We start from the raw sequence: 27,155 nt of genomic DNA on the forward strand, positions 1-27,155 counted from the left end.
AATTGTAATTTTGAAAGTATTACTCCAGCACAAACAATGTCAAAAGATTAGAAAAAATGTATAATTTAGCAAAGATGAATACAGCACTCTACATTCAAGATTCTAATTATAAATATTTACTTTAAAAAAATTAATTATATTAAAAAAACATAACTTTTATTTTAAAAATAAAATTATAATTGAACAAATAGAATAAATTTTAACATTGATAATGTATAATAATTAAAGCTTTCAACATTTTCTTATAAATGAACTTTCAATACTTATTTTTAATATTTTATTTCATTAAAAATTTAACTAATATGTTCTTATTTTAAAAAAATAAATGACAAGTGTCATTTCAAACATTGTAATTTCTAGTATTAAAAACCTAGATAAACTGTCTAATCTAGCAAAGATGACTACAATCATTTAATCAATAATATGAGGAGAAATTCTTCATACATGCATATCAGTCACAGATTGAAACCAAAAGTGCTTACAGATTAATAACTCAAATTTTGTACTTCCTCAAAAAATTCTAATCAAAACAAAATTATTCAGAATTTGATGTTAAATCTAGTTAAGAATAAGTTAAAAAATATTTACAAAAACTTAAGCTGGGTAATATACTAAAATTGTGCAATCTCATCAAAACCTTCAAAATTGGGTTTCACAAATGCCCAACTAAACCTCAGACAGAATAAAATGTTCTGGTATAAACTATAGAACTCACTCTTGACCGTACTCAAGGTGAAGGACCTCTTCTGATACATCAATGACTTCCTCCACTTCAATGTCCTTCGCCTCGTACTCTTCCTCTTCATCGCTAGCTTCCCCGTCCCTGAGCTTCTGTCTATGTAAGCTCTCCTCCTCGTGGATCCGCTTCCATTCATGGATCCACTTGTCCCAATCTTCTTTCAACATCCTCCGCTTATCACGTTCTTGCTCACTCAACAGCAGCGAGACATCTTGATCTTCTGCCTCATATTTCTTGCTGTACTTCTTCAAATTCTTGGCAATCTCTTCCTCTTTCTCGGGACTCAAGAAAGATGGTGGCCTTGGTCTCCACAAGAACTATATATAAAGAAAACAAATACATTCAGGCTTGATTTATCCACACACAGGACAGTCAGTGTCATACAACATGCAGAATAGCAATAAAGATTTGTGTAATAATTTCAAAACTGTGTAAATTCTTCTATCACAATTCCACTACCAAAACATTGATTCAAAGATGGAATAGTACAATGTCCAAACCTATCACCGTATGAACATTCTTCCATGTACCCTTATATAATGAGGGTACAATTGCCAAAAAATGCATCAGAGTACAAGTAATATAGTACCTGAAAGAAGTGATCCTTCAGAATCCGATATAGATGTTTGCCATTAAAAGACCATATATTGAAACCATTTTCCATTTCATGAACTGATGTCACAGCAGTTGCGACATACCTGCATTACAAAGAAAGGACACTATAAGCTAGTGATAATCAACAAATCAATGAAAAGTATTTCTCAGCAAAGTGCCTAAGGTAAATAAAATTCTAATCGGATTTTACACAAGATTAACCTACGAACTGCCTTCATCAGCAATATCAATAATCATTTAGATAAACGCATATACCTTCCAGTTGGATCCCATTCAATATCTGTTGCCATAAAATGTTCAGCAGTAGCCATGGTTTCAAGTTCATCAACATTGTAAAATTCCAACTGCCCATTGAATCCTTTCAGCCCAGCTAGTACAATGTAACGACCTGCAGGCGACCAAAATAGAGCATTTGCTTGCTTGCCTTTCAGAGTAGTGAGTTTTGAAACTCGGCTATTCTGACCAGTGCGCATGGAATAAATGCTTACATCAGGCTTAGGGTTATCACCATGAATAACCACAAACCTATGGCCTTTTGGCTCCCAAGCAAATGCAATGATCTTATCATTCTTATTTTCAAGCTCCAATACCTCAATAGGTATGTCTCGTTCTTTTATTCGGAAAAGCTCAAATCCTGTGTATGTGCTCTTTTTTGTTTTTGTATAGCGTTCTACATTAACAGCAAGGTAGTCTCCATTGCTTTGCCAGTAGATCTTGCAGTCACTGACACTGAAAAGGTTTTTCTGCCTGAGTTCTTCTTTGCTGGGGACTTGGATCAGACTCACCTATAAATATGTAAAAGAACAAATATAATGGTTGATAAATGATATGGCCATTAAGTATGATAAAAAAGTAAATTATTTCAATTCCCGTGCATAAAACACAGTCTTACCCTCGCAGGCTGGTTTCCACCCCCCATCTCAGGAACAAAGAGAGCAATAATTGGATCAGTTGGAGACCAGCAGAAATCCATTATATTTTCAACCTTCAGAGACTTCTTGTCAACGAGAGAAAAGGTCTCGGTCTCATACACAGAGAGTACATTTTTTCCCATCCTTGCAAAGTATTTATCATCTCTTCCACCACTCCACCTGTAAAGACAGTGACAGTAATGAATTACTGCATTAGACACCAGGCAGATGCTAATATAATTGCATGAACTAGACCAAGATAATGAATAAAATAGTACTTGAAAACAGGCCATGAAACTCCTGTGACACCCCCAGCCCCTCCAACTGCAAAATCATCGGCACTACCTTTAAAGTCCCTCATCACCTTGCCAGTTCTCACATCAAATATATTTATCACAACCCTCTACAAAACAAGTCAGAGTTAGGAAGAGTGTCCATCTAAAGTACTAAAAAAACAAAAAAGAAAGCACTCACATTGGCATCTCGGGGATTGCTTGGTTCATTGCTACTATAAGTTACCAGATACTTTTCACCGGGTGAAAAATCAATAAGTTTTACCTGTGTTCAATATTACTATGAATAATTTGGTAAAAATAAAAAGAAACCCAACGTCAGAGAGCCAAACAATTATACAGAATAAATCTCAAAGAAAACCTGAGGATGTGCATATCGCATGAGTCTGTTAAAGCTTGAAGAACCTCCCCAGACAGCTGCCCCCTGTCTGTGAACAGTGGCCAAGTATGTCCCCAGAGGAGACCATTGGACAAAACTTTCTGTCCAAAACTACATCAATCCACAATCATGTAAAGATAGGCAATAATAAATATCATAAGTACAAGATACTCAAATAAAATGTCTACTCACAGCCCGCTTATAAACAGGATCAGGCTTCAAATGCCTTGCATCATTCCACAAAACCTCAGTATCTGAACCAGCACGAATCACAAACTGGTCCCTGGCCTTAGCATCAGTGAGCCAGTGTTGAAGATTTTCCTGAAACAGATGCCAAAACCAAAGAGCATAAGAAATATCAATAAGCTACAAAGTTCCAGTCTGACAGCTACAAGATCATGGCTAAATACAAATAAATTATGTACAAACTTTAAACTACACAACAAGTAAAGAAACTGTATTCACAAAATCCACGTAATAATAAAATATGCATAGAACCAAATTAAAAGCAAGCAATGCAAACATATTTTGGACGGAGATGACATATACATAGTGAAAAGCCTCAATAATCCTAATATTGAGCAATGAACCAAGTATCTAGTAACACATACATCGTGCACAGTGTATCTATAGGTCACAATTGTTAATTGAAACAAAACTAAGGAAAGGTGAGGACCATGACTGTCACAAAATATAATTTATGCAACAATATATTAAAATCTAGGCTTAGTATCACATATCCTAAGTCCCAAAAAGAAGAAAAGTATATATAAACATTACCCCTGGAGCATATGGCTTTGTTTCAGGAGGAGCCCACTCATTCGGAACCTTCATAAACCTGTCAAAGTCATCAAACATGCTCACACAAAATATATGTGCCCGATCCAATTTGTACCCATGAGTCTTCTCTTTAGCAAGCTCTGCTTCCTAAAAAAAAAGCACCCAATTTAACCATACAGAATCAAAAATTTCCAATCCAATATCCACTGAAAACTGTCAACAAACAAAATTAACACTGGTATTGAAAACAACAAACGACTTAGGCCAACAAATCTTTTAAATTTCACTCTGTCCAGGTACATTGAAGAAAGAGTGAATATACCTGAGGAGTATATGCATTATTTATGTATTATATCTCGAATCAGGTGTTACCTCTCCTACGGATTGTGAGGATCAAATATCAGAACTTGAAAGCATCTTGGATTCTACCGTAATATTAATTTCCGTGATGATTTGATTTAATTTTTCTGTGAGTGTGTTATGCCCAAGAGATTGCACACAAGAATAAGACAATTTTATTGATAATAATTCTGGACATAACTAGAATTAGAGTACAAACCCACAAAACACACACCTAAGCCTATATCTTCTGCCCGTAACTACCAGTGATACATATATCCCTAAAACACATATCTTTCTAATCTAATAACTGTCCTATAAAATAGTTATGATCCACACAAAAAAAAAACATAGCTGATAAAATAACTGTCGTCCATACACATAACAACCTTTCTGAAATAGCTTCAATCAGTTGCTTATTTTCTTTTTTGGTGACAAAGTTTCCAAGTCATGCTGGTGACAAAGTCTTCTACTAGCCTATCAGAGTGCTCGTGTGATTGTATGTTTATACCATTAAAAGAATGTAAATGTCTCTTTTTATTTCTGTAGAGATATACTATTGAAGATCGGACAAATATGAATGGATATATATAGTCTGCTCAGGAGAGTTGTAGGTATTATGACCAAGCCCGCTTTTCGGCGTTGAGTTTGAAACCAAAGATTGTAAAACATGACTTCTTAGAAATTTTCCCAGATATGATCATTTACGACCCTCCAGAGGACTTGTTTGACGATCATTAGCTGCACAATGATGGAGATAATAGAATATTCTGCACAACTTTTAGACCACTTTGTTTCTTATGACTAGGATGAAAAAACTAACTTAAAATTTTTATGTATCTGAGGTTGGGTAGAAAGTCTTTTTGATACGTAGAAATATCAACATGTAATAGCATTGGATTTACACATTTTTAAAGATAAATTACTAAGGGGTTATTGGTTATGGTATATTGTGGTGGTTTGTCTATGCTATTTTCTTAGAAGTGTTTTTTAATAAGCAAATCCTATTTGCTTCTTAAATTAGTCATTGTTTTAAAGAAGTGTTAGGTTTCAGCTTAAAACCAATTGCCACTAATTGAAGTTGCCCAACAGATATATAAGCCACACTCCAGGACTTTAGGCAGATGATGTGAGACTTCCTAACATTCCCCTTCACAAATGCCTCCTGATTTCTCAGGTTTTTCATTTCTCAGTTTCTTATTTAAGTGGAAACAATACATAGGTTGATGCTGTGGCTCCTAAAAGGCAGAAGGAGATATTGGATTCTTTTCGTTCTGGAAAGGTATTTGTTTATTGCATCATGTGATAAGTAATGTGCAATAAATTTGTCCCAAATGTTGGTATTGAGAATCTAATAATTAATAGATTATTAATGTTTTGTTTAGGTCAATCTATTATTTACTACTGATGTACTTGAGGAAGGAATTCATGTGCCAAACTGCTCATGTGTGATACGATTTGACCTCTCAAAGACGGTTCGTAGTTATGTCCAATCTCGTGGAATACCTAGGCAGCCTAAATCCCAATTTGTTGTTGTGATGTTGGAGAGGCAAGTAATCTGATTGTCACAACCTGTTTGATTTTGGAGATTCCTTCTCCATAGAACACTCTTAGTACTTATTTTCAAGTGTGTATTATTTAAGTGCATAAAAGTTGATTTTTTTCACTTACTCAAAATTGATATAATAAAAAAGTATAAATGGGAGGAGGACATTAATTCAGTACACTAATCTAGGCCTGTAAATCAGGGAATGATCTTTCCTTTAAATGCAGAAAAATGAATATTTTCTCTGATTTGAAACAGATACAAATGAGGATGTTCAAATAGGGAGAGGAGATTAGTTCTCTGTAGACTAATCTAGGCCTGAATATCATATATTAATATTAACTTTACAAACCAAATTGCATAATGCTGATTGATTTCTGTAGATTAAACCCTGTAATCCTATTCTAATTGTTTCCCTTAATTATCAGCATTAACACTTGTATCTACAGGGGAAATCTGGATGAAAGAAATAAACTCTTTGACAACATTAGGAGTGAGTGCTCCATGACTGATGGATCTATGACTAAGGACCATGAATCTAGTATACTATGTGGAATCTACCGAGCTTCTGTGACTTTAGATTCTAGTGTTATAGATTCTAGTGTTACTCTTATCCACCGATACTGTTGAGTCTTCGATATCCATAGAACACTTTCACGAGATCAATAAGATTGGATCCTGTTGTGCCTATCTTCTTTTTAACTATTTGAAACATAGTCTTTATGTTCTTCTGCTTGCAATTTGGATTAGGTATTGACAACAACAAACGACTTAGGCCAACAAATCTTTTAAATTTCACTGTGTCCAGGTACATTGAAGAAAGAGTGAATATACCTGAGGAGTATTGTACTCAATGAAGCAGTATCCCAGGGTTTTATCAGTTTCAGGATCAACCGGCATCCAGAGGCCATCCTCTTTTATAACACCAATCTGACTATAAATTTTCCGAACAACTCCTTCGAGCTTTTCAAACTTCTCCTTCGGAACGACGGGGAGGTTATCCACGACAATGATGTTACCAAATCCAGACTCGAACTCGAGATTATCCTCCTGGTAAACTTCATCGTCATCGCTAAACAGTGCAAAAAAAAAAGCGTAAGAACACAGCTACCTAGGGTTTCAGTCCAGTGGCCAGAACAAAAATACATTGGAAAATACGAAATCCACACACCTGACAATTCCACAGTTTTCGCCGGGAGGAAGACGAACGGAGTCGAGATCGAGAGTGGAGAGATCAAGGCCGAGACGCAGCGCCGTGTCTTCGATCTCCTTCATTACCATGACATCCGCCATGATTGTAGCGACACCGGTCTTAGCGTTGTGGAGGCAGAGTATGCAGAATAGAGAGTTTGGTTTCTAGGGTTCTCTGCCCAAATTAGGTTACGCTCTCAGTTTTGGATAACATCTTGTATTTTATTATTTTATTAAAAGAATATTTGGTCATTATTTTATTAATAAGAATATTTAGTCATTACTATTTCTTTTAAACATTAATTTTTCATTTGATTTTTGAAAGAATTTATATCCACAATATTTTTTTCATTTATTTTATTTTAAAAAATTGTTCATTATTATTAGATCATGTAAAACTATTCTTATTATGTTGAGCACTTCTTAAGAAAGATAGGGTGGTAGTGGATAAACATTTTTATTTTGAAAATTGTTTTGTTTTTAAAACGAGCAGAGACATAAAAAGGAGCAATTTTGAATAGGTATTGAATGGTTTTTATAACCTATTGAGCAATTTTTTAAATTTACAAATTACACGCATCAAATTTTCATAGGTTATTTCGTATGTGATTTTTTTTTATTTTTTTTGATAAAAGTGGGAGCGAAAATGAAAAACCCTAATAACAATAAAAGATGGAAAAAGAAACAGACATCATCATATGTCCTTGATAATAGAATACAAAAATATTTTTTTTTATCTTTTTATTTAATAGTTATATTTGATTTACTCGTACTCCTACTTTCTTTCTTTTGTACTTTATGATAGAATACCAAAAAAAATTTTTATCTTTTTTATTTAATAGTTATATTTGATTTTTTTAATGTTGTTTGTTTGTACTCCTACTTTCTTTTGTTGTGCTTTTGATTTCCATAGAGATGAATACAATTCAAACTGATTGATTACGATTAAATATATCATAAATTTTAAATATTATTTTTAATATAAATAATAATTCATTAATTACTCTTATACATCTTAATTATATATAGGAATTCTTAATCAATACCTTTTCTTCTTTAACAAATCTCAATTTTTTTCTATTTTATCTGTGGGTATGTAAGAACGGCTTTACAAGGTAGTGGTGTGGTTGTGTTTTGTTGTTGGTGATGATGGTTGAGGTTTTGTTGGTAATTTTAGACTTAAAGTTTGTTTGTGTTTGAATTTTTTTCTTGCAATTGGATTCATTGTTGTAATCCAAATCTATCAATAATAATAATAAAATTAAACAATAGTAATAAAACTATTAATAATAAAAATCATAAAAATATTAATAAAAAAATAAGAATAACAATAGTAAAAATATTAATAATAAAAAATAAGAATAACAATAGTAAAAATATTAATAATAAAAAATAGGAATAACAATAGTAAAAGTATTAATACTAAAATCATAAAATAATAATAAACTATTAATAATAAAAAAGTTATAAAAAGTATATAATATAATAAAACTATTAAAAAAAATAATGATAATAAAAATAATAATAATAATAGAAAATTTATAAATTAATAATAACAAAATTATAATATGATCATTTTATAATTTAAAAAATATATATTACATCAATGAAGTTACTTCAAAACTTTTACTTTAAACATTCACTTCGTTAATATAATTTAATATAATATTTATTATTAATCCAAATAACCTCACTTTTATATTTATTTTCTTTTCCACTCTCTTGTCCATATTTATTTTCTTTTCCACTCTCTTGTCCGAACCCACCATAAGACTTTCTGATAGAGGAAAAACAATACAAGAATGGGAAGAAAAAGAATTCTTTAGTTGAAAAGAAATAGAACGAAAACAAGAAAAGAATACCGTTGCAATTTTTTAAAAACTCTCATGAGTGTCCAATAAACATGTCAAAAGTTGGTCGAATATAAAATTAAATTACAATTACAGTACAGTCATACATGGAACTCCATAGAATATTTTAACATGCAAACTATCTAAGAAAAAAGCTAGTGCTACAAAGCCTATCAATCAATCTTCTTTGAAGAAAGAAACTTTTTGGTGAGATCAGATTTCAATTTGCTACTAAAAGAATGTGTTTTTATAAATATGCCATCAATGTCTTCCTCCTTCAGTTCGTACACGTAGAAAGCTATAAATGCAAATGTAACTCCTGTAACCACGACAAGAAACAAATTAGTATCACTCCTCACCCAAAAAGAAAAAGAAAAAGCAAAACAAGGATCATTCTCTTTCAGGGCATTGGATTCAAACAAGACACATCAATGTCTTCCAGCATCAGCGCTAAAAAAGGTGAGGTGTAACATGTAACTTTTCACAAGTCAAATTATTCGATGAGATATGTTGCAAGGTACATAACTGTTAAATGGGTAAAGTCACAGTCAAATCATAAATCACGTTTTTCTAAGTAGAAAGAGTTATGTCCTGAGTATCAACTATATTTCATCTATGTCACAAATCTATTGTGAATTCAAGTAATATAAATAGACCTCCAGTCACAATTTTACTGGTTGCAAAAGAGATTCAACTAAATAGAGGCAAGCATAATAGCATAATTTCGGCACAGACAAATTCATGTAGCCACGTATATATGTGCAAGTGTGCGTGCACGCACGAAAGAGAAAGAGAAAGAACCTATAGTATACAAGTTCTGAAGTGAGAAGGCTCCAAGGAAACTAAGAACGAACAGAGAGACAACAACCTATTGATCATCAAAGGAAACATGTGTCAGCACTTCTGATACTTGAGAAACTTATAAATTTTTTGCATTTGTAAACAGAAAACCTGATTATATGCAAAATTTTAAATAGAAATTTTAAAATGATGGTTCCAGAGTTATGGGTTTCACCTATAGAATTTCACAAATTCACTGACAAGTATGCCAACGTATTGCACGAATACTTTTTAATTTAAAAATAAAATAAATTAAAGAAAATGATATTTTTATTATTAATAATGCATATTTTATTATATTTATAATAATAATATATTAAAGGGATAGGATTTCTAAAACTGATGCATCCTATACATCATAATCACAGCTGCAAGCAATGGCAAGGAAATATAGGCAATGCAGTGCAGATACCTTTAATAATAGCACCCAATCATTCCCTTCTGCAAGGGACTTCAAAACATTCACAGCAATATTCCATAACGAGGCCACTGAGAGAGCAAATTTACGTGACATATCTTCTGACAAGTGAAACCATGATTTTGGCATTTTCTCAACAGTATACCCCAACCTGCACAAGCATAAAGTAGAGCAATAGTTAGCATTTATTTTCACATTAAAAACTTCAATGCTTCTAACAACTGGATTAACTTGATAGTTATCATAATAATAATACATCATTGGACAAGCTAATAGTAGCATACAATGTTAATTGACAACTGCAATATTCAACAATATATAGTGCACTTACATTTTTGCAGGTAGAATGCCATGAATGAATAAAAAGATAGATGCGAACAATAGAAGCTTTGTCAGAGCACTGATGATGGTATTTTCTGATGCAATGAAGTTGAAATATATTGCAATCAAGACTAACAAGGTGATGAGAGTTTGCTTCTTATCCTTCCAAAGCAATGTGTCAGCAACTGCAAATTAGCAGATGAATCAAAACTTACAGGTAAATAAATGTAAACTGTAAAATTACTCCCAGCACAAACTGCTACACTGTTGTGTTTGTACAGTAGGTAGAAGAGAGCTGACAGCATTGATCACACAAATAGATAACAACCAGTCAATTTTTCTATAATCAACTAAGTTGGAAATATTAACACCAAAATTTGAACTTTTGAATTCAGTTGCTGTTTCAGGCTTCTTAGAGCTAGCACATCAAACACAGACAAGCATTACAACAGTTTAAAAAAAGCAATTAACCATACTGAAACATATGGATAATATGTAGTACATGATGATGTAATTGTGAGTATAAACTATAACAATTTACCTGCTCTGTCTATTACAATTTACCTGTGGAAAATAAATGTTATGTATTTAATGTCTATGAAAATGTTTTTGATCATAATCTAATCAGATTCATGAGTCAATCAACCACGTGATACAGTAATGGAAGAGCAGCATGTTTCTATTTATATATGGCTATTAGTTAAATTAACAGATTAATTCTCCTTTACAAGCAAGTCCAGATTGTCCAACAAAGAAGTTAGATACATATAATTGATTAGTCACACCTCTTCCACTTCCAAGATATTTGGAAGCTTTTGAGGGACCTTCTCTTTTAGTTTTAGGTAGATTTTCTGCCTTCAAGTGTGCATATGATTCAATTGTCCTCTGCAGGCCCTCCTGCAAGAAAAATTACAATATCATTAGTATGGGAGAAGCACCCAGGCAAGTATGATTATTATGTATATATTCACAGCAATATATGTAATAACCTTAGTACACTATATTGCACTGAAGTATCGTTCATTTAAGAATAGCATTTCATACTTGTTTTCGTAGTATATTATATAATCCTAACTTGGTATTATCAGTGATTTTGGGTGCATTGAGTTAGCCAACTTCTCATCATGTTTTTGTCTTTAAAAGTATTAACAAGATGAATATCAATAATAGAAGCTATAATATATTATTACTTTTCATAAATGTCAGAGACCTGCATTGTCACGATGGGTGCATAGCCAAGACGATCCTTTGCTTTTGAGCAATCAAAAGTTCTGCTGCAGGTCGTGAGTCTTATCCTTGAAGGGGTTAACTGAGGCACCTTCATCCCATATGGGCCAAGCAGCCTATATATCCACTCCACCAAATGCGCAATGGGCAAGATAACAGCAGCAGGGATCTTTATTCTTGGCCTGCAAAAGATAACATGACTGAGATAGCAAGAAAATAGCATTGATAATGCCCCAATAATGTTCATGTTTGTTTATCTGAATGAAAAGGCATAATTATATTCCTTATTTGTTTTAAATTTAAATGCAAGAAATTTTAAAACTTATGAATGATTGATTAATAATAGAGTCCAATATTCTAATTAACATAAAGAAGTGAATAAAATAGATAACAAATAATAGCCACTGGTCAGGATAGCAAGACAAAAAATCCCATAATCCAACATCCCAAATTGACAGCAACTTCAGCCACGAAGATAAAGGACAACCAAAATTTGCATCTTTCATACTATGAAAAAAAAACAAAGAAAAAGATGTACAAGTGTTAACTGAGTATAATCTCATAAGAATTTTATTCTTAATCTGACAATTGAAACTGCCACCACGTTCCTTTTTACTATGAATTGAACAGAGGAGTGCAGAGTAAATAGATGTCCTTTTTTTGTACACAATAGTTGCATTGGGGTTAGAACCTATGATCTCATGCATGCGACCCAAATTTACCACAACTAAACCAACCCTAGTGATCTATAGTCCAAGATAGTTATATTATTCAATTTTTAAATATAGGAGAATTTCCCATATCTATAGATAGCCTCAGTCTTTTGATTAGGACTTGACTACTGGTCATTCTAGTATTATATATACTCCTTTTCTGAAATTCAAATTGGTATTTTTATAAATTAATAGTACAAAGAAAACTTACAAAATTGCATGAAATATTGGAGTTTTGAATCCTTGGTTTTACGTTATTGGAGAATCTTAAATAAAAAAAAAAGGAGAGGCTAGATAACAAGTGAAGAAATAACTAAAGGTGACGGTATGTACGAACCTACCTTTCATATCCAAGACCATCCAATACCACTGACACAAACTCCCAAAATTTCATAGGCTCCATATTTGTTATGAAATATGCCTACAAAACAAATATCCTTTAGCAAGAAAATACTACAGTAATTGCTAAGTTTCCTAACTTGCAAATCAATCAATTTTCCCACCCCTTTAGAATAAAATGCAATAATTCATTCTTAATTTAACAAAGGTCACTGACAAGTCTTTCTCAACTTGCATTCGTTCATATTTCCTATTTTTCCCTAATGAAGAGACTATACCATAAACTTTCAAACACAACATATCATCTCTGTAAGTCTACTTTTTAATTTTCATTTACAAACACAAATAAACAGAAGATACTAAGTAATAACAGAATCTTAGTGGTACCTCTCCAGCAGCTTTTTCTGAAACTGGCCCTTCTGAATCCAGAGCTCGTTCAGCACATATATGGGCATGAGCCACATTTTCAACATATGTGAAATCATAGACGTTATTACCATCGCCAATAAGGAACTGGTCAAAAGAGAAATATAAATAAGAGAATCAAAGAAAGGTTTGATGGCAGTTTGCTAATAAGTAGTTAATTGCTTTGCAACCATTTGTATACATACTCCTCCCAAAGCCATAAAGAAAAATGTTTTATTTAGCAGTCCGAGTCCAATTTCATTCAATCTAGCTACTTTCTGATTCTTCAAGATGTTCCTAAGGCTAATAAAAAAATTCAAGATTACATTTCCATTAGTACTGAATCTGTAGTTTATACAGTAAAAAGTACCAAGTATTTACTAAGATTCCAAATGTGCACAACAGACAATAACCTTGAGCGTCAGTCCAATGGGTTACATACACCATAAAATCAGACAATAGGCTAAAAAAACCAGTTACACTGAAGGTTAAATTATTTCAATGGACTAAACCGTAAGGCACATTTCGTATCACAAAGAAGATCTAAAAGAATGGAAGGTTCCTTTAGTCATATGCATATGTAATAAATACATTTCCTGCTCTGGAAATGCTGTTAGATATACAGGGACTAAAATGTATACCATCAGGAGGAAAAACAACATCTACCTTGGATTTCCCTTTTCTGGCAGTATCAACTAGTGTAGGCACCAACAGTCTATCACCGGGCCCAAAAATGCTGCTGGGGCGTATGCAGCACGTTAGGAGCCCATTAGTCCCATTAGCTTTCATAACCAATGTCTCACCCTCAGCTTTCGTAGCTGAGTAATGATCATTATGCTGAAACAAACAAATAAAATTAAGCTTAGGACCACCCCGAACTAGTCTTATAAGAAACATATACCACAGTTCTCACACTATATACATTATGTATCTCTCTCAAGTTCCAAGCGGAGAAACGCATGGTAATATGTGACTTAAGTAAAAGGAGAGTCGCTAAAATGTATACCGAAGGTGTATAAGGCATTGTTTCGTCACCATTATGAATCCCATGAACGCCATCAAAAACCACGCTGGGAGAGCTGGTGTAAACGAGTCGCTTCACCTTTTGCTCCACGCAAGCATCGATGACATTCTTTGTCCCTTACATAAGAAAGATCTCAGTCAGATTCAAACTTCGAAAAGGCAAATACGCAGAAGAGTGAGGTTCACCTTGCACATTAACGGAATAATGAAGCTTGTAATTGTTAATGGAAGAGTTTGGAGCAGCCATGTGGAAAACAACCTCAACTCCTTCTAATGCTGCACTACACGTAAAACCAACATTAGCGAGTGCGCGCGCGAGAGATAGATGTTGCTACAATTGAGAGAGAAGAGAAGAGGTTGATCACCTTTTAGGACTTGGGCCTTGTTGCGGAGATCGAGGGAGACGTATTGGGCCCGGCCAGAGTGCAAGGCCTGGCCGAGAAGCCCCAGCTGTTCGGCGGGCTCGAGAGAAATGTTGTCTTCCAAATCGGCGATGCGAACGCAGTATTGGTTGTGCCGGATTAACATTTCCACCAAATGCCGAGCGGCGAAACCCCTACCTCCGGTCACCACGCACCACTTGTCTTGAGCTGCCATGGTTAAACAGAAAGCTCACCTGATTCGAATTGCAGATCCACAGTAACACACCAGTGTGGAGGAAACAATAAGATTCACGCACTGCTCTTCACGTACAAAAACGTTCTTTGGCAACCCTTGGGAAACAGTGAGCTGGCATTGCGTTGAAAACCGTGAGCTGGCAGTGCGTGATTACGTGGCAGAGGATAATATCGTCATTAAAAAAATTAATTTGGAATTATTGAAAGGAGAAATCGAGCAAGAAGAGAAGAGGGTGCACGAGACTTTTTTTTTTTTCTCTAAATAGTACGAATTTTTACAAAAATTTCACAAGTGGATCACTCTGTATTTTATTTTCCATACTATAATACTTTACTATTTATATTTATAGGTGAGAATTTAGTTTTCAAAGAGTGGAATTCTCACCTTTTTTTAGTACCAAAATTTGTTCATAATTTAGTTTTTGGGAGGGAGTAGTTTTGAATTTTTATTTTTTATTTCTTTTGATGAAGAAGAGATGTGAACTTTTCGGTGCATGATCGAAATTTGATTTATAAAGAGTCGAATTTTCAGTTGTTTTTTTGTGTTTCTAGGAAAAAAATTAGTTCTCAAATTCGATTCTCGTAAACAACTTGCAGGAGCTTAGTTTTTTATTTTTGATGTTGGAACTAAGTTGGCTATATGAGTTTGTTACTCGTAATTTTGTAGGTAAAATATGTTTTAAATTTTGTTATTAAAAATGGAGAGAATAAAATTTAGATGTAAGAAAAATAATTATTTAATTATGTAATATTTAATATAATTTGGTTAGGTAGAGAATTTAAAAAATAATGAAAATTATTGAGGTTCCCCTTAAGTGGTTGGGCTGAGTGAAGCGGTTATTTTTGTATTTATGTTGTATATTTAATAGGTTTTTCTCTTTTTTGTAAAAACAAAATAATACATACAAAATACTTGATTGAGAGTTTTTCTCTCCTTACGTATTTCTTCCTCTTTTTTTCTTGCTTTTTTAAACGTGTTTTTTTTTTTTTGCATCTACACATATTTCTCTTTTGTACTTTTGATACCTTTCACATATTCTATTCCATCTTTATATGCTGCAAGTCTCTACCATTGAGATATTCCAATATGGAACATCTCTCTATGAAGCATGAGAGAGATGTAATGTCATGGTGATCTCGTGGATCACACACGTTATTAATGAGCAAATTACTTTATTCTTAGATAAAGCTTTTAAGATAAAAGATTTAAGGAAATTAAAATACTTCCTTAATCTTGAAGTTGCACAATCCAGTACAGGTATACACATTTCACAATGAAATATGCACTAGATATTTTTGTAGAGACATCAGTACTTCCAGTTAAACCGTGCTCAACTCCTCTAACCAAAGACATCAAACATTTGTTTGAAGATGGGACTTGTATGAAAGACACAAATGCATATCAATGATTGATTGATAAGTTATTGTATTTTACAAATACTAAACCTAGTATAAGTTATGTTATTCAATTTCTAAGTCAATTTTTACATGCTCCAACCACTGACCATTATAATCCTGCTCAACATTTTTTTAGGTATATAAAAAATGCTAAGGGGAAAGGTCTATTTTTCCCCAAAAAATCTAGTATTCAATTGAAAGGATTCTTTGATTCAGACTGGGCAACATGTCCTCAAACTAGACGATCTGTCACAAGCTTCTGCGTTTTAGTTGGATCATCTCTTGTTTGTTGGATATCAAAGAAGCAATTAATTGTGTCACAATCATCCTCTGAAGCAGGATATCGCGCTCTCGCAACTCTAACTTGTGAAATATACCTTATTGACGATTTTGGCATCACTACTCAATATCTAGCAACTCTTTAAGACAAACAGCCTTAAATCCAAGCTTTCATGAGCAAACGAAACACATAGAAATTGATTGTCATATCGTTTGTGAAAAACTTCAGCCAAAGCTCTTCCAATTGCTTCCCATATTCTTCTTAATAAGTTGCAGACATATTTACTAAACCACTTGAATTGGCTAAATTTGATCCTATTGTTTTAATATTGGGTCTAATGAACATATATCATGCAGTTTGAGCGAGGTTATTGAGTTTTCCCTAAAGCAATTGGGCTTAGTGAAGTGGTTACTTCTGTGTTTATGTTGCCTATTTAATAAGTTTTTATCTCTTTTGTAAAAACTCAGTAATACATACAAAAAACTTAGATTGTTTTTCTCCCCTTACATGTCTCTTCCCTTTTTTTGTTTTTTCCTGCTTTTTTAAACACGTATTGTGTTTTTTTCATTTACACATATTCCTCTTTTGCACTTTTTATACCTTCCACGTACTCCGTTCATATTTATATCTTGCATGTCTCTACCATGAAGATATTCCAATAAAATTTGAAGTAGATATAATCTCACTTCAAAAGATTTTTCCTCACTAACTCCAACATTGTTAAAAAGCAAATGAAAACCTCATTTTCGAATCCAATTGACACAAATTCCAATTTTGATAAAGTTTTACACGTTAAAATTAGAAAAAATATTCTTAAATTTATTTCATTGTTTCACAATCACCCACCTACTACCAAAAAAAATTCAGAATCCCCTCCCATAAATTTTTTATTGTTCCACTATTATAGTTGAAGTTTAGATGTCAAAATTTGAAAATGGATATGGAGATTATGAGCACCAGACTCATACGCTCAACTCCACTCCAACGTTGGAAATAAAAAAAAAATAAGTTTCTACAAGTTGTCGTTGTAACCGAATTATATAACTATTTTTTTCCTGGAAACGCAAAAGGCAAGTGAAAATTCGGCTCCCTAAAGACCAATTTTTTGATCACACTGAAAAACCTATATATATTCTTCACTATCGAATAAAAAATAATCAAAACTATCCCCAAAATTCGAATCCCAAAAATCAAATTCTGAACAAATTTCCGTGTTGAAAACCAAAAAAATAGGTGAGAATTTGGCTCCCAATAACCAAATTCTCACCTTTGAACAATAAAGGGTTATAGTTTAGAAAATAAAATGCAAAGTGATCCACTTGAATAAATTTTGTAAAAATACGCATTGTTCATGAAAAAAAAAGTCAATGTCCGAAGAAAAAAAAAACACACAACACCATTTTTCGATGTAGAGTTTGAGAAAATCGCAAAGAGGAAATCAACGAGAAGAGGAGAAGAGGAAATATATGAAGAAATCCATAAAATATCTTTCGAACCGTAGAATTCAGAAGGTCTATAAATTATACAAATAAAAAATGAAAAAAAAAAAACAAATCTTGCACCTTTTTCCTAAGGTACTTTTGGAATTAAAAGATTTATGGAGGTGCAGAATGAAAATATGGAGGTGGAGGAAAAAATTGGCGAAGACTCATCTTTCTCATGTGAAAAAACGCACACAAACAAACTAGGCCTAGGCTTAGGCTGGGAAACGATGGGCCTGGCCCAAACACAAGATATATTTCATATCAATTCCCGCTTAAAAATTTGAAATGCGTATCATATTTGTTTCAAGTTCTGGCGCAGAATAAAGAAGAGATGATTTCCACAATGAATTGGGACGAGAACGATGAATTTGAGATCCCTCTTACTCAAACGGCAACGAGTTTTCACGCGCTCGCTTCTATCGATGACAATCAACGGCCGCCGAAGAAACCTAAACGCAAAACGACGGCGCATCGTGGCAGTGGCAAGGAGAACGTCCGACCCAGCGAGTCTTGTGAAATTGAGAACTGCAGCTTGGATTTCATCCCTTCCACCATAGATTGTGGTTCGGTTTGCAGCGTTCAACGCTCGGAACAAGAAGACAGTGATTCTTCTTCCGCATCTTTGTCGGAGCTGGATCAAAAGGGGAATTATCTTCGCAACTCGATAGAGTCGAAGCTGGTGGTTTCGACAACCGGCGCGCTTAACGCTGCAGATGCAGATTCTGATTCGGAGCTTGGTCTGTTGATGAATCTGTGCGACGAGTTGGAGGAAGTAGATAGTTCCGTTCGGTGTCCCCTGTGTGACGTTGATATTTCGAATTTGACCGAGGAACAGCGACATCTTCATACCAATAATTGTCTTGACGAAGGAGATAACGTGAGATTCACGCCCTTTGCACAAAAGTACCACCATTCATGGTGATTGAAACGGGGATCTTTATAATTTCAATTCAATTATAAGTTGTGAAAATGCTGTGCAGGTTGCGGTTCTTGAAGACGAGAAGGGTGCTCAACATGTGCCAAAAGTCGCTTCTGTTGTTGATTGGCTTCACGGGCTCGGTTTGGGAAAGTATGAAGTGGTTTTCATTAGGGAAGAAGTTGATTGGAACACCTTGCAATGCCTCACAGAAGAGGTTTATTTATGGCATTTACTTGGTTCATTCATTCCATTAGTTTTAGGTTCATAACCCCTGCCACATATGTCGCTTTAATTTATTTATGCGTTTTATTAGTTCATTGTTCTTTTATGCTTTGAAGAACTGTTTGTTTCATTTTTCAGCTTTAGGTAAAAAATTGGAATTGGTATTTGTTATTCTTCTCTCCCCACTAATGAGATAAATAGTTACTTTGCAATTTGGTGACCTAGAGGGTTTATGGAGACCACTTAACTTAGTGAGGTTTTGTTATTGGAAATATAAGGATATCTTTGTTTTTGGGTATTCGAAATGTACTACGGTTTGTTTCTATTAAGTGTTTGTCTATTTACTTTGTTGTTGAGGATTCATGTTAGCCAATATTTTTCCTCTTTTCCTTTTGTATCTGCAGGATCTCTTAAGCATGGGTATCACTGCACTTGGGCCCAGAAAGAAGATAGTTCATGCCCTGCGTGAACTAAGAAACGGAGATGCCGCTATAAATGAGAAACAAGAGGATGCGTTGGAGGAGCCTAGAAGGATTAGAAACCAGAAAGTCAAATTAAAGCATGACAAATCTGAAAGAAAAGCTGATGGCTCTATTAAACCAGTGGCAAACAAATTAATTACTGAATATTTTCCGGGGTTTGCTTCCAAGGAAAAGAAAGTTTTTGCCTCTCCTGGAGAACAGAAGGAAATGAAAAACAGTGGCTTGGATTCTGGCCGTAAGCGCAAATCAAAAAATGTGACTGCAAATAGAAAGCTCCGTGATGTTCCCAAATGGTGTTCTGTACAAGGAACGCCTTTTCGAGTGGTAAATAGTAGTTTAAATGATGCATGTGTATTTGACTTGATTTAATGTATATTGCCTTCATGTATCCATTTACGACTATGGAAATAGCCTAGCCAGAAGGAAAGCCTTTTCTAAATTATCTAAAAAAAGGGAAAATCCTTGTTTTTGATTCATTGTTGGTCGGATAAAAGAGTTTTTTTCTTCTGTGTTGCTTGGTAACTGGTTTCAAAATCCATTCAAATGCTTATTGGCCAGTTGGACGACTATTTTCAAACTGAGCATACACATCAATCACGTTTCATGTTGACCTTCTGAACTAGGAAAAGAAAACTTAAGAAAATGAGCAAAATATGTATGCAATATTCATGCCAATAAATTATGAACGTTAACATCTAAGAAACTTCTGCTATTCTATCACCATTATCGCTCTATCAAGTCTTGATGTAAGTCCGAGTGTTTGACAAATACATTATTATATGCAGGATGCTTTCAAATATCTCAGAGGAGATTGTTCCCACTGGTTTCTAACACACTTCCACTTGGACCGTAAGTCTACTTCTCCAATGTTAACAGTTAATCTTTATCATAAAACAAATTTTCAGTCGTGAGTCACTGTTTTCATGCTCGAAACATACACACACGCATATATATATATATATATAAATTCAAACTTATTGTTGTGTTATATTTATAAAATGTTTCAATCTGGTTTAACTTTTCGTTAACTTAAAGTGGTGTTTTCTTGAAATTTAATTACAGTTTTGAATACAACTTTTGGCATTAGGTAGTGATCCTATTGAGTAGGACCTCGTATTGTTTAGCTCTTAGTAGATTTGATTTAACAGTTGACACACGGATCTCTAACAAATGGTTAGCTTAGATATACAATTACTGTGGAAATCTAATATTCACAGTGGGAGATCAAAGATGTTCATCATGAAAAACAATTTAGTAACGAAGTAGTTTTGGTGCTTTTTTGATACGTGGAAGTGCATTATTGAATGTCATAAAATTGTAGATTCTGTTTTCGTCCACACTACATTAGGGTGCTTTGGTGTTTGTATCAGAAAAAAAATAGTTTCAGATCACGTTAAATTGGAGACATTAGTTTAAACTACCAAATAAATAAATAATGGAGTTCCTTGTGTGCCGCTCCTTTTAAGTGGATTATTGCCATCAGAGTCAAACTTTTCCAAGTGACGCCTTGGCTGTTGGTTCACATTTGTGATCACGTTAAATTGCAGATTATCAAGGTCTTACCAAGTCATTCAATCATGGAAAGATTTATTGCTCCTCCATTACAGCTAGACTAGTAAATACGAACATTGGAATTCCATATGATAAATTACATGTTTTGCCTCTGAACCAAAAGATTGAAGTAGCTGGTGTTGATGTGACTTGCTTTGATGCCAACCATTGTCCAGGTTCCATACTCATACTCTTTCAACCTCCAAATGGTAAGGTGTGGCTTGGATTGACTTATGAGCTTATTTATTATTTTGCAGTTATTCATTGTTATGTTATAATTGATTAATGACTTGATGTTTTCCTATTAGGCTGTGCTGCACACGGGTGATTTCCGGTTTAGTGAGGAAATGACAATCAATCCTTTACTCAAGACGTGTCCTATCAATACTCTAATTCTTGATACGACATACTGCAATCCACAGGTTAGTTCGATATTACTAATGGAGTCATCTGTCAAAATGACATGAATGTGTATGCTTTTGTTTAGGAACCGCCTCCATAAATTTATTTTTTGTTCAATAACAGATTAAACTAATAATGGAGAAGCACATTACAGTCCAGCTACTCGAGATTAAGACAAAGTGAAGTTTTATAAAATCCAAGTCATGTCTATAATAGTTTATTAGGGGCCTTGGATATTGTCATGGCAACTTATGGTTGGCTTGGCTGGCCAAAGTGAAATATCTTATTCATTATTATTAATTATTAAGGACGGAAAAAAATTCAAATTACAAAATCTAATCCATAATTATCCATATTAGTTTTAATCAATTTAAATGGATTTATTTCAAATCCAAATCCATATTTTTGGATTTTAAATGAAATCCATTTAATTAGATATAGATTAGATATACATTAGATACATTTTTGGATTATCCAAATTGCATTTTGGGATGGATTTTGACTTGGCCTGATCAAAGTTAAGTCAAGACAATCCAGCCGATGTCGAGCTGAGTGGGCCCGGGCCGATGTCTAAGTAAGCAGTTCCGGGCCCATATCGAGTCGAGCGGGCCTGAGCAGAGCAAGCCCGAGATGATTGTGAGCAGAGCGGCCCCGAGTTGATTTCGAGCCGAGCGCGCCCCGGGTTGTTCTTGAGTCGAGCAATCCCGAGTCGATTTCGAGCCGAGCTGGTTCGGGTTGATGTCGAGCCGAGCAAGGCCGGGCTGATGTCGAGTCGTCGCCCGGGCCAAATGGGACAGGCTGATGTCGAGTTGAGCAAGCTCGGGTCAATGTCGAGCCGAACGAGCCTGGGCTAATGTTGAGTCTCTCGAGCTCGAGCCAATATTGAGTCAAAAGGGCCTGGGCTGATGTCTAGTCTCCCGAGCCCGGGTTGATGTCAAGTCTCCTGGGCCTGGGTCGACGTCGAGTCTCTTGGGTTCGTGTTGATGTCAAGTTGATTGGGCCCGGGCCAATGTTGAGCCGAACGGGCCTGAGCTAATGTCGAACTTAATGGGCCTAGGCTGTTGTCGAGCATAATGGGCCCGGTCTAATGTCAACCAGAGCAAGCCCGAGCCGATGTTGAGCCTAACTGGCCCGGGTCAATGTTAAGTCTGTAGGGCCCGAGCCAATGTCGAGTCTCCCGGGCTCGGGCCAATGTAAAGTAGAGTGGGCTTGGGTCGATGTCAAGTCGATTGGGCCTTGGCCGATATTGTGTCGAACGGGCTTAGACTGATGCTGAGTCTCTCGGGCTCGAGCCGATGTAGAGTCTACCAAGCTTGTGCCAATGTCGAGTTTCCTTAGTCTGGGTCGATCTCAAGCCGAACGGGCCTGAGCCGATGTCGAGCTGAGCGGGCTCGGGCCAATGTCTAACTGAGTAGTCCCGAGCCCATATTAAGTCGAGAGGGCCTGAACTGATTTTGAGCCGAGCAGGCCCGAGTTGATTTTGAGCCGAGCGTGCCCGAGTCGTTGTCGAGTTGAGCAATCCCGAGCCAATGTCGAGCCGAGCAAGGTCGGGTTGAACCGGCTAGGCCAATGTTGAGTTGAGCAAGCCTGGGCCAATGTCGACCCAAACGTGCCTGGGCTAATGTTAAGTCTCCCTAACTCGAGCCAATATCGAGACGAACGGTTCCGGGTCGTTGTCGAGTCTCCCAGGCTCGGGTTGATGTCGAGTCTCTCGGGCCCGAGCCAATGTCGAGATGAGCGAGCTCGAGCTAATGTCGAGCCTAATGGGCTCGGTCTGTTGTCAAGGCTAACAGGCCCGGGCCAATGTCAACTTGAGCAAGACTGAGTGGATGTTGAGCCTAACGAGCCCGGGTCAATGTTAAATCTCCTGAGCCCGAGCCGATGTCGAGTCTCTTGGGCTCGGGTCGATGTCGAGCCGAACGAGTTCGGGCCGATGTTGAGTGGAGTGGGCTCAGGTCGATGTCAAGTCGATTAGGCCTTGGTCGATGTTGTGCTGAACGGGCTCAGACCGATGCCGTGTCTCCCAGGCTCGAGTCGATGTCAAACCTAGCTGGCCCGAGCCAATGTCGAGTCTCCTAAGTCAGGGCCGATCTCAAGCCGAATGGGCACGAGCCGATGTTGAGTGGAGCGAGCCTTGGTCTATGTCAAGTCTTCTAGGCCTGGGCTCGGGCCGATGTCGAGTCATCCGGGTCCTGGTCAATGTCGAGTCGTCTGGGTCTTGACCGATGTCAAGTTGTCTTGGGCCGAACCGATGTCGAGTCTTCCGGGCTCGGGCTGATGTCGAGTTGTTCGGGTCTGGGCCGATGTCGAACTAAGTTGGTTCGCGTTCAGGTTGAGTTGGCTTAGACTCGGTTCGATCCAAGTTAGTCTGTGACCATATCAAAATAGATTTAATGTAATTGACAAAGTGAATTTAATCTAATTAATGGATTTTAAATCCAATCCATTTATTTGGATTTGGATCTAGATTGGATTTTGAAAAATCCAATCCCCTCTATCAATTACAAAAGTCTGCTAACTTGGTGCTAATTTGATTCGGGTGTGTTGGAGAAATAATCACTTTATATTTGCTAGCTTCTTGAAAAATGTTGGAGATCCCACATCGGCCAGAGATTAAGACATTTCATTGTATATAAGTGGGTGTAACCCTCACCCCATGAGCCGATTTTATGGGGTTGATTTAGGTTTAAAGTCCACTTCGTAATATGGTATCAGGGTCATTTCGAGTCTATCCTAGCGAGTGTTTGTTGGGTTTATCAGGCCACCAGCTATCGGACTGTTATCGGGTAGTCTCGGCGTGAGGGGGTGGGTTGGAGATCCCACATGAACATAAGTGAGTGCAACCATGAGCTGGTTTTATGGGGTTGAGTTAGGCTTAAAACAAAAAAAAAAAAAAAAAGCTTTTGAAATATAGGAGATTGTTTCTAGGATTTTTTTTCCCAATAATTTTAGTCTTCTAAAGTAAAGTTCAGTTTCGTTCACTTCTAGTTCGAGAAAGTTGCTTTCAGAAAAAAAAGTTCTTCGTAAAAACTTTTTTTAGAAGGTTATCCAAAGAAACTGATTAGTTTGAATTAATAATAGTATGCCCAATATCGCTTGTCATTTGAATAAACTAATACAAGCTTACTTACAATTTGCTTCAGAAATAAGTTGATAGTAGTAGTACTTTATTCGTATCAGAAAATTGAGTATGCAAGCCTAGAGTGGTGGGGGGTAGAATTTTTATTTTTTAACTATAGTGGTGGTAAAAATCCTCCACTATGTTTACTGAAAATATTTCAACAAGTGGTGTTTCTTGATAGTTCTAAATCTTTAATGTTTAAACTGATGGAAGGATATTTTGATTCACTCTAAAGAAATAACTAATTAATTTAATTCTATTGAAGATAAAAGACTGAAAATATAATCCAGTCTAAAAATAAATGAAAAAGTGACAAAATGCAACAAACTTATGCCTTTTCCCCAAAAACACGAGTACAACCATTTTTCTAATATTCTCTGCACATAGTTTATACAATCACTGAATTTCATTGAGTTTGTTAAAATCAGTTCATAACTTAATATACTTTTTTCCTTTTAATCTTAATAATAATAATTCCTTTCAATATTTGTACTCTGTTTCATTGCAGTATGACTTTCCAAAACAAGAGGCTGTAATACAATTCGTTATTGATGCCATTCAAGCAGAAACTTTTAATCCCAAGACTCTTTTTCTGATCGGCAGTTATACCATTGGTAGGTTTGGTAGAGTTGTGTTTCTGTGGTACCATTGCCCCATTACTAAGAAATTAATGAGGAAAAATAAAAAGATTTTCTCTTTCCGTCCCTATTTTCATTTGTTTTTTTTAGGAAAAGAAAGGATATTCTTGGAGGTTGCTCGTGCGCTCAGTAAAAAGGTTCACGTGACTGCGGCAAAGTTGCGTCTTTTAAAATGTTTGGAATTTAAGGAGGAGGATATGAAGTGGTTCACTTCAAATGAACATGAAAGCAACATTCATGTTGCCCCTATGTGGACTCTCGCAAGCTTCAAAAGATTGAAGCAAATGTCTAGTCAATATACGGTGAGTGTTGCTGCTGGTTGTCATATTGAAACTTTGGTGTCTGTAAGAGTGTAACTGTCATTCCTTATGAATTTCTTTTGGTAAAAAACATGTGGACTAATTAAGGTTATTTTAAGAAGAAAGAATTAGTACATCATTCAACTACAAAGATATGTTATATAAAGAGGCAACAAGTTTTATTAAAAGGATGTTATAGATAGGACGGAAAAAGGAAGGAGTAATATTTTTCATACTTTGATGTAATATTTTTTGAGAGCTGTTCCATGATTGAATATATTGGTGGCTGGGTTGTACATCTTTAGAGGGGGATATTTATACTGAATTAGATTTGTCCTTAACTTTTTAGTTCTACGCTTTTAATAGTTGGATGCCTTTTCTTTAATTAGGGTCGGTACAATCTTATAGTTGCTTTCTCCCCCAGTGGTTGGACGTTTGGCAAAGGTAAAAAGAAGTCTTCCGGAAGAAGATGTCAGCAGGGTACTATTATAAGGTAACGCTTTAATTTCTTTCATTACTTTCTTATTTTATTAAATACTTCGGGTCAGAATCTTGAATCATATACATGGATTAGGTCCTTCAAAATTACTCGATTTTTTTCTACTTCTGGTCAGTAGAGTTCATTTTACTAAAGCCCTGGTCTGATAAGTACATCTATGAGTTATATTCACTAGACTATTTAGTAATGGTAGTTGGCAGATCAGGCTCGCGTTCCTTAAATTTTTACAACTATTAACTAATCGAAGCTTTCCTTGTTTATCAGGTATGAAGTACCTTACAGTGAACATAGCAGCTTTACAGAACTCAAAGAGTTTGTAAAACTTGTATCTCCTGGTAACATTATACCAAGTGTGAATAACGATGGACCAGAATCTTCGGATGCAATGATTTCTCTATTGTTATCTTGATCTGTTAACCAAAAGGGTTTAGTCTGCTGTTGCAATGTGGACTGTATGAGAAGTCTTAAATAAAGGTTTAACGAATTTTGCCAGCGTTTTCTGAATTTAATGAAGATCTTAGTGTGCTTGACTTTTAGATAAATAAACTTTTGGAAACTAGCACGCTAATAACTTTTTTAGTGGTACACGATTTTTTTGCTTTGCCAAAAGATTAACTATTTAAAGATGGCAAAGTGTCAATACGCAGTAGAACCGTTCATACTTATATATAAGGTTATATAATCCATAATTATTCATATTAGTTTTAATCCATTTAAATGAATTTACTTCAAATTTAAATCCATATTTTTGGATTTTAAATTCAAATCTATATTTTTGGATTTTAAAAACAATTCATTTAATTGGATATGGATTAGATATAGATATGATACATTTTTGGATTATCCAAATTGTATTTTGGGATGGATTTTGACTTGGCCCAATCCAATTTAAGCTAAGACAATCCAACCAATGTTGAGTTGAGCGCGCTCGGGCCATTGTTGAGTCGAGCAATCCTGAGTCGATGTCGAGCTGAGTTGGCCTGGGTTGATGTCAAGTCGAGCTGGCCCGAGTCAATGTCAAGCTGAGTAAGCCCGAGCTGATGTTGAGCTGAATGGGCCAGTTTAATGTTCAGTTGAGCAAGCCTGGGCCAATGTCAAGTTTAACGGGCTCGTGCTGATGTCGATTTGAATGGCCCCAGGCCAATGTCAAGCTAAGCGGCCCAAGTAAATGTTGAGTCAATTGGGCCAATGTCGAGCTGACCAAGCCTGAGCCAATGTTGAGTTGAACGGGCCCGAGCCGATGTCAAGCCGAACGGGCCTAGACCAATGTCAAGTGGAGCGGGCCTGGGCCAATGTCGAGTGGAGCGGGCTCGG

General features: G+C 35.5%; 3 protein-coding genes across 6 annotated transcripts; 1 reads left to right on the plus strand and 2 right to left on the minus strand.

Annotated features, from left to right (window-relative positions):
* Positions 1-410: 410 nt before the first annotated feature.
* On the minus strand, positions 411-7,028 carry LOC137820384 (eukaryotic translation initiation factor 3 subunit B). Its single transcript, XM_068624452.1, has 11 exons — positions 6,774-7,028; positions 6,437-6,674; positions 3,718-3,864; positions 3,130-3,258; positions 2,920-3,048; positions 2,740-2,823; positions 2,544-2,668; positions 2,247-2,445; positions 1,610-2,139; positions 1,329-1,437; positions 411-1,056 (listed from the first exon to the last, which is right to left on the minus strand). The coding sequence occupies exons 1-11, from the start codon at positions 6,893-6,895 to the stop codon at positions 712-714; spliced, it is 2,157 nt and encodes a 718-aa protein (XP_068480553.1). The 5' UTR covers positions 6,896-7,028; the 3' UTR covers positions 411-711.
* Positions 7,029-8,630: 1,602 nt separating this feature from the next.
* Positions 8,631-14,685, minus strand: LOC137821459 (3beta-hydroxysteroid-dehydrogenase/decarboxylase). The gene is made up of 12 exons (XM_068626067.2): positions 14,295-14,685; positions 14,116-14,205; positions 13,913-14,046; positions 13,573-13,743; positions 12,889-13,014; positions 12,504-12,583; positions 11,433-11,631; positions 11,008-11,119; positions 10,233-10,407; positions 9,896-10,052; positions 9,445-9,511; positions 8,631-8,962 (listed from the first exon to the last, which is right to left on the minus strand). Exons 1-12 carry the CDS (start codon positions 14,524-14,526, stop codon positions 8,817-8,819), a joined length of 1,689 nt encoding a protein of 562 aa, XP_068482168.1. The 5' UTR covers positions 14,527-14,685; the 3' UTR covers positions 8,631-8,816.
* Positions 14,686-17,995: 3,310 nt separating this feature from the next.
* On the plus strand, positions 17,996-26,350 carry LOC137822032 (sterile alpha motif (SAM) domain-containing protein). 4 transcript variants are annotated; one of them, XM_068626916.1, is made up of 10 exons: positions 17,996-18,585; positions 18,689-18,841; positions 19,254-19,655; positions 20,117-20,180; positions 20,879-21,096; positions 21,191-21,304; positions 24,914-25,019; positions 25,134-25,345; positions 25,732-25,835; positions 26,106-26,350. In XM_068626916.1, exons 1-10 carry the CDS (start codon positions 18,040-18,042, stop codon positions 26,248-26,250), a joined length of 2,064 nt encoding a protein of 687 aa, XP_068483017.1. In that variant the 5' UTR covers positions 17,996-18,039; the 3' UTR covers positions 26,251-26,350. The 4 variants fall into 4 exon arrangements, 2 of the variants coding, with proteins under 2 accessions (XP_068483017.1, XP_068483018.1); XR_016515446.1 differs by having other exon boundaries at positions 17,997-18,585; positions 20,879-21,091; XR_016515447.1 differs by having other exon boundaries at positions 17,997-18,585; positions 20,879-21,091; positions 25,767-25,835.
* Positions 26,351-27,155: the final 805 nt, after the last annotated feature.

This window comes from Phaseolus vulgaris, chromosome 9, assembly GCF_051622355.1.
Source record: "Phaseolus vulgaris cultivar YP4 chromosome 9, ASM5162235v1, whole genome shotgun sequence".
NCBI lineage: Eukaryota > Viridiplantae > Streptophyta > Magnoliopsida > Fabales > Fabaceae > Phaseolus > Phaseolus vulgaris.

Excerpts from the sequence above, each read along its gene's own strand:
- LOC137820384 (XM_068624452.1), bottom strand. The coding sequence starts at position 6,895 with ATGGCGGATGTCATGGTAATGAAGGAGATCGAAGACACGGCGCTGCGT. Across the intron at positions 3,865-6,436 it reads TTGAGTACAATACTCCTCAG|GAAGCAGAGCTTGCTAAAGA; the intron begins GTATATTCACTC and ends CTTTTTTTTTAG. Across the intron at positions 2,446-2,543 it reads GTTTCATGGCCTGTTTTCAA|GTGGAGTGGTGGAAGAGATG; the intron begins GTACTATTTTAT and ends CTGTCTTTACAG.
- LOC137822032 (XM_068626916.1), top strand. The coding sequence starts at position 18,040 with ATGATTTCCACAATGAATTGGGACGAGAACGATGAATTTGAGATCCCT. Across the intron at positions 18,842-19,253 it reads TGCAATGCCTCACAGAAGAG|GATCTCTTAAGCATGGGTAT; the intron begins GTTTATTTATGG and ends TTGTATCTGCAG. Across the intron at positions 21,305-24,913 it reads CGACATACTGCAATCCACAG|TATGACTTTCCAAAACAAGA; the intron begins GTTAGTTCGATA and ends GTTTCATTGCAG.
- LOC137821459 (XM_068626067.2), bottom strand. The coding sequence starts at position 14,526 with ATGGCAGCTCAAGACAAGTGGTGCGTGGTGACCGGAGGTAGGGGTTTC. Across the intron at positions 13,015-13,572 it reads CCAGAAAAGGGAAATCCAAG|TTCCTTATTGGCGATGGTAA; the intron begins GTAGATGTTGTT and ends TCTTTTGACCAG. Across the intron at positions 10,053-10,232 it reads GGCATTCTACCTGCAAAAAT|GTTGGGGTATACTGTTGAGA; the intron begins GTAAGTGCACTA and ends ATGCTTGTGCAG.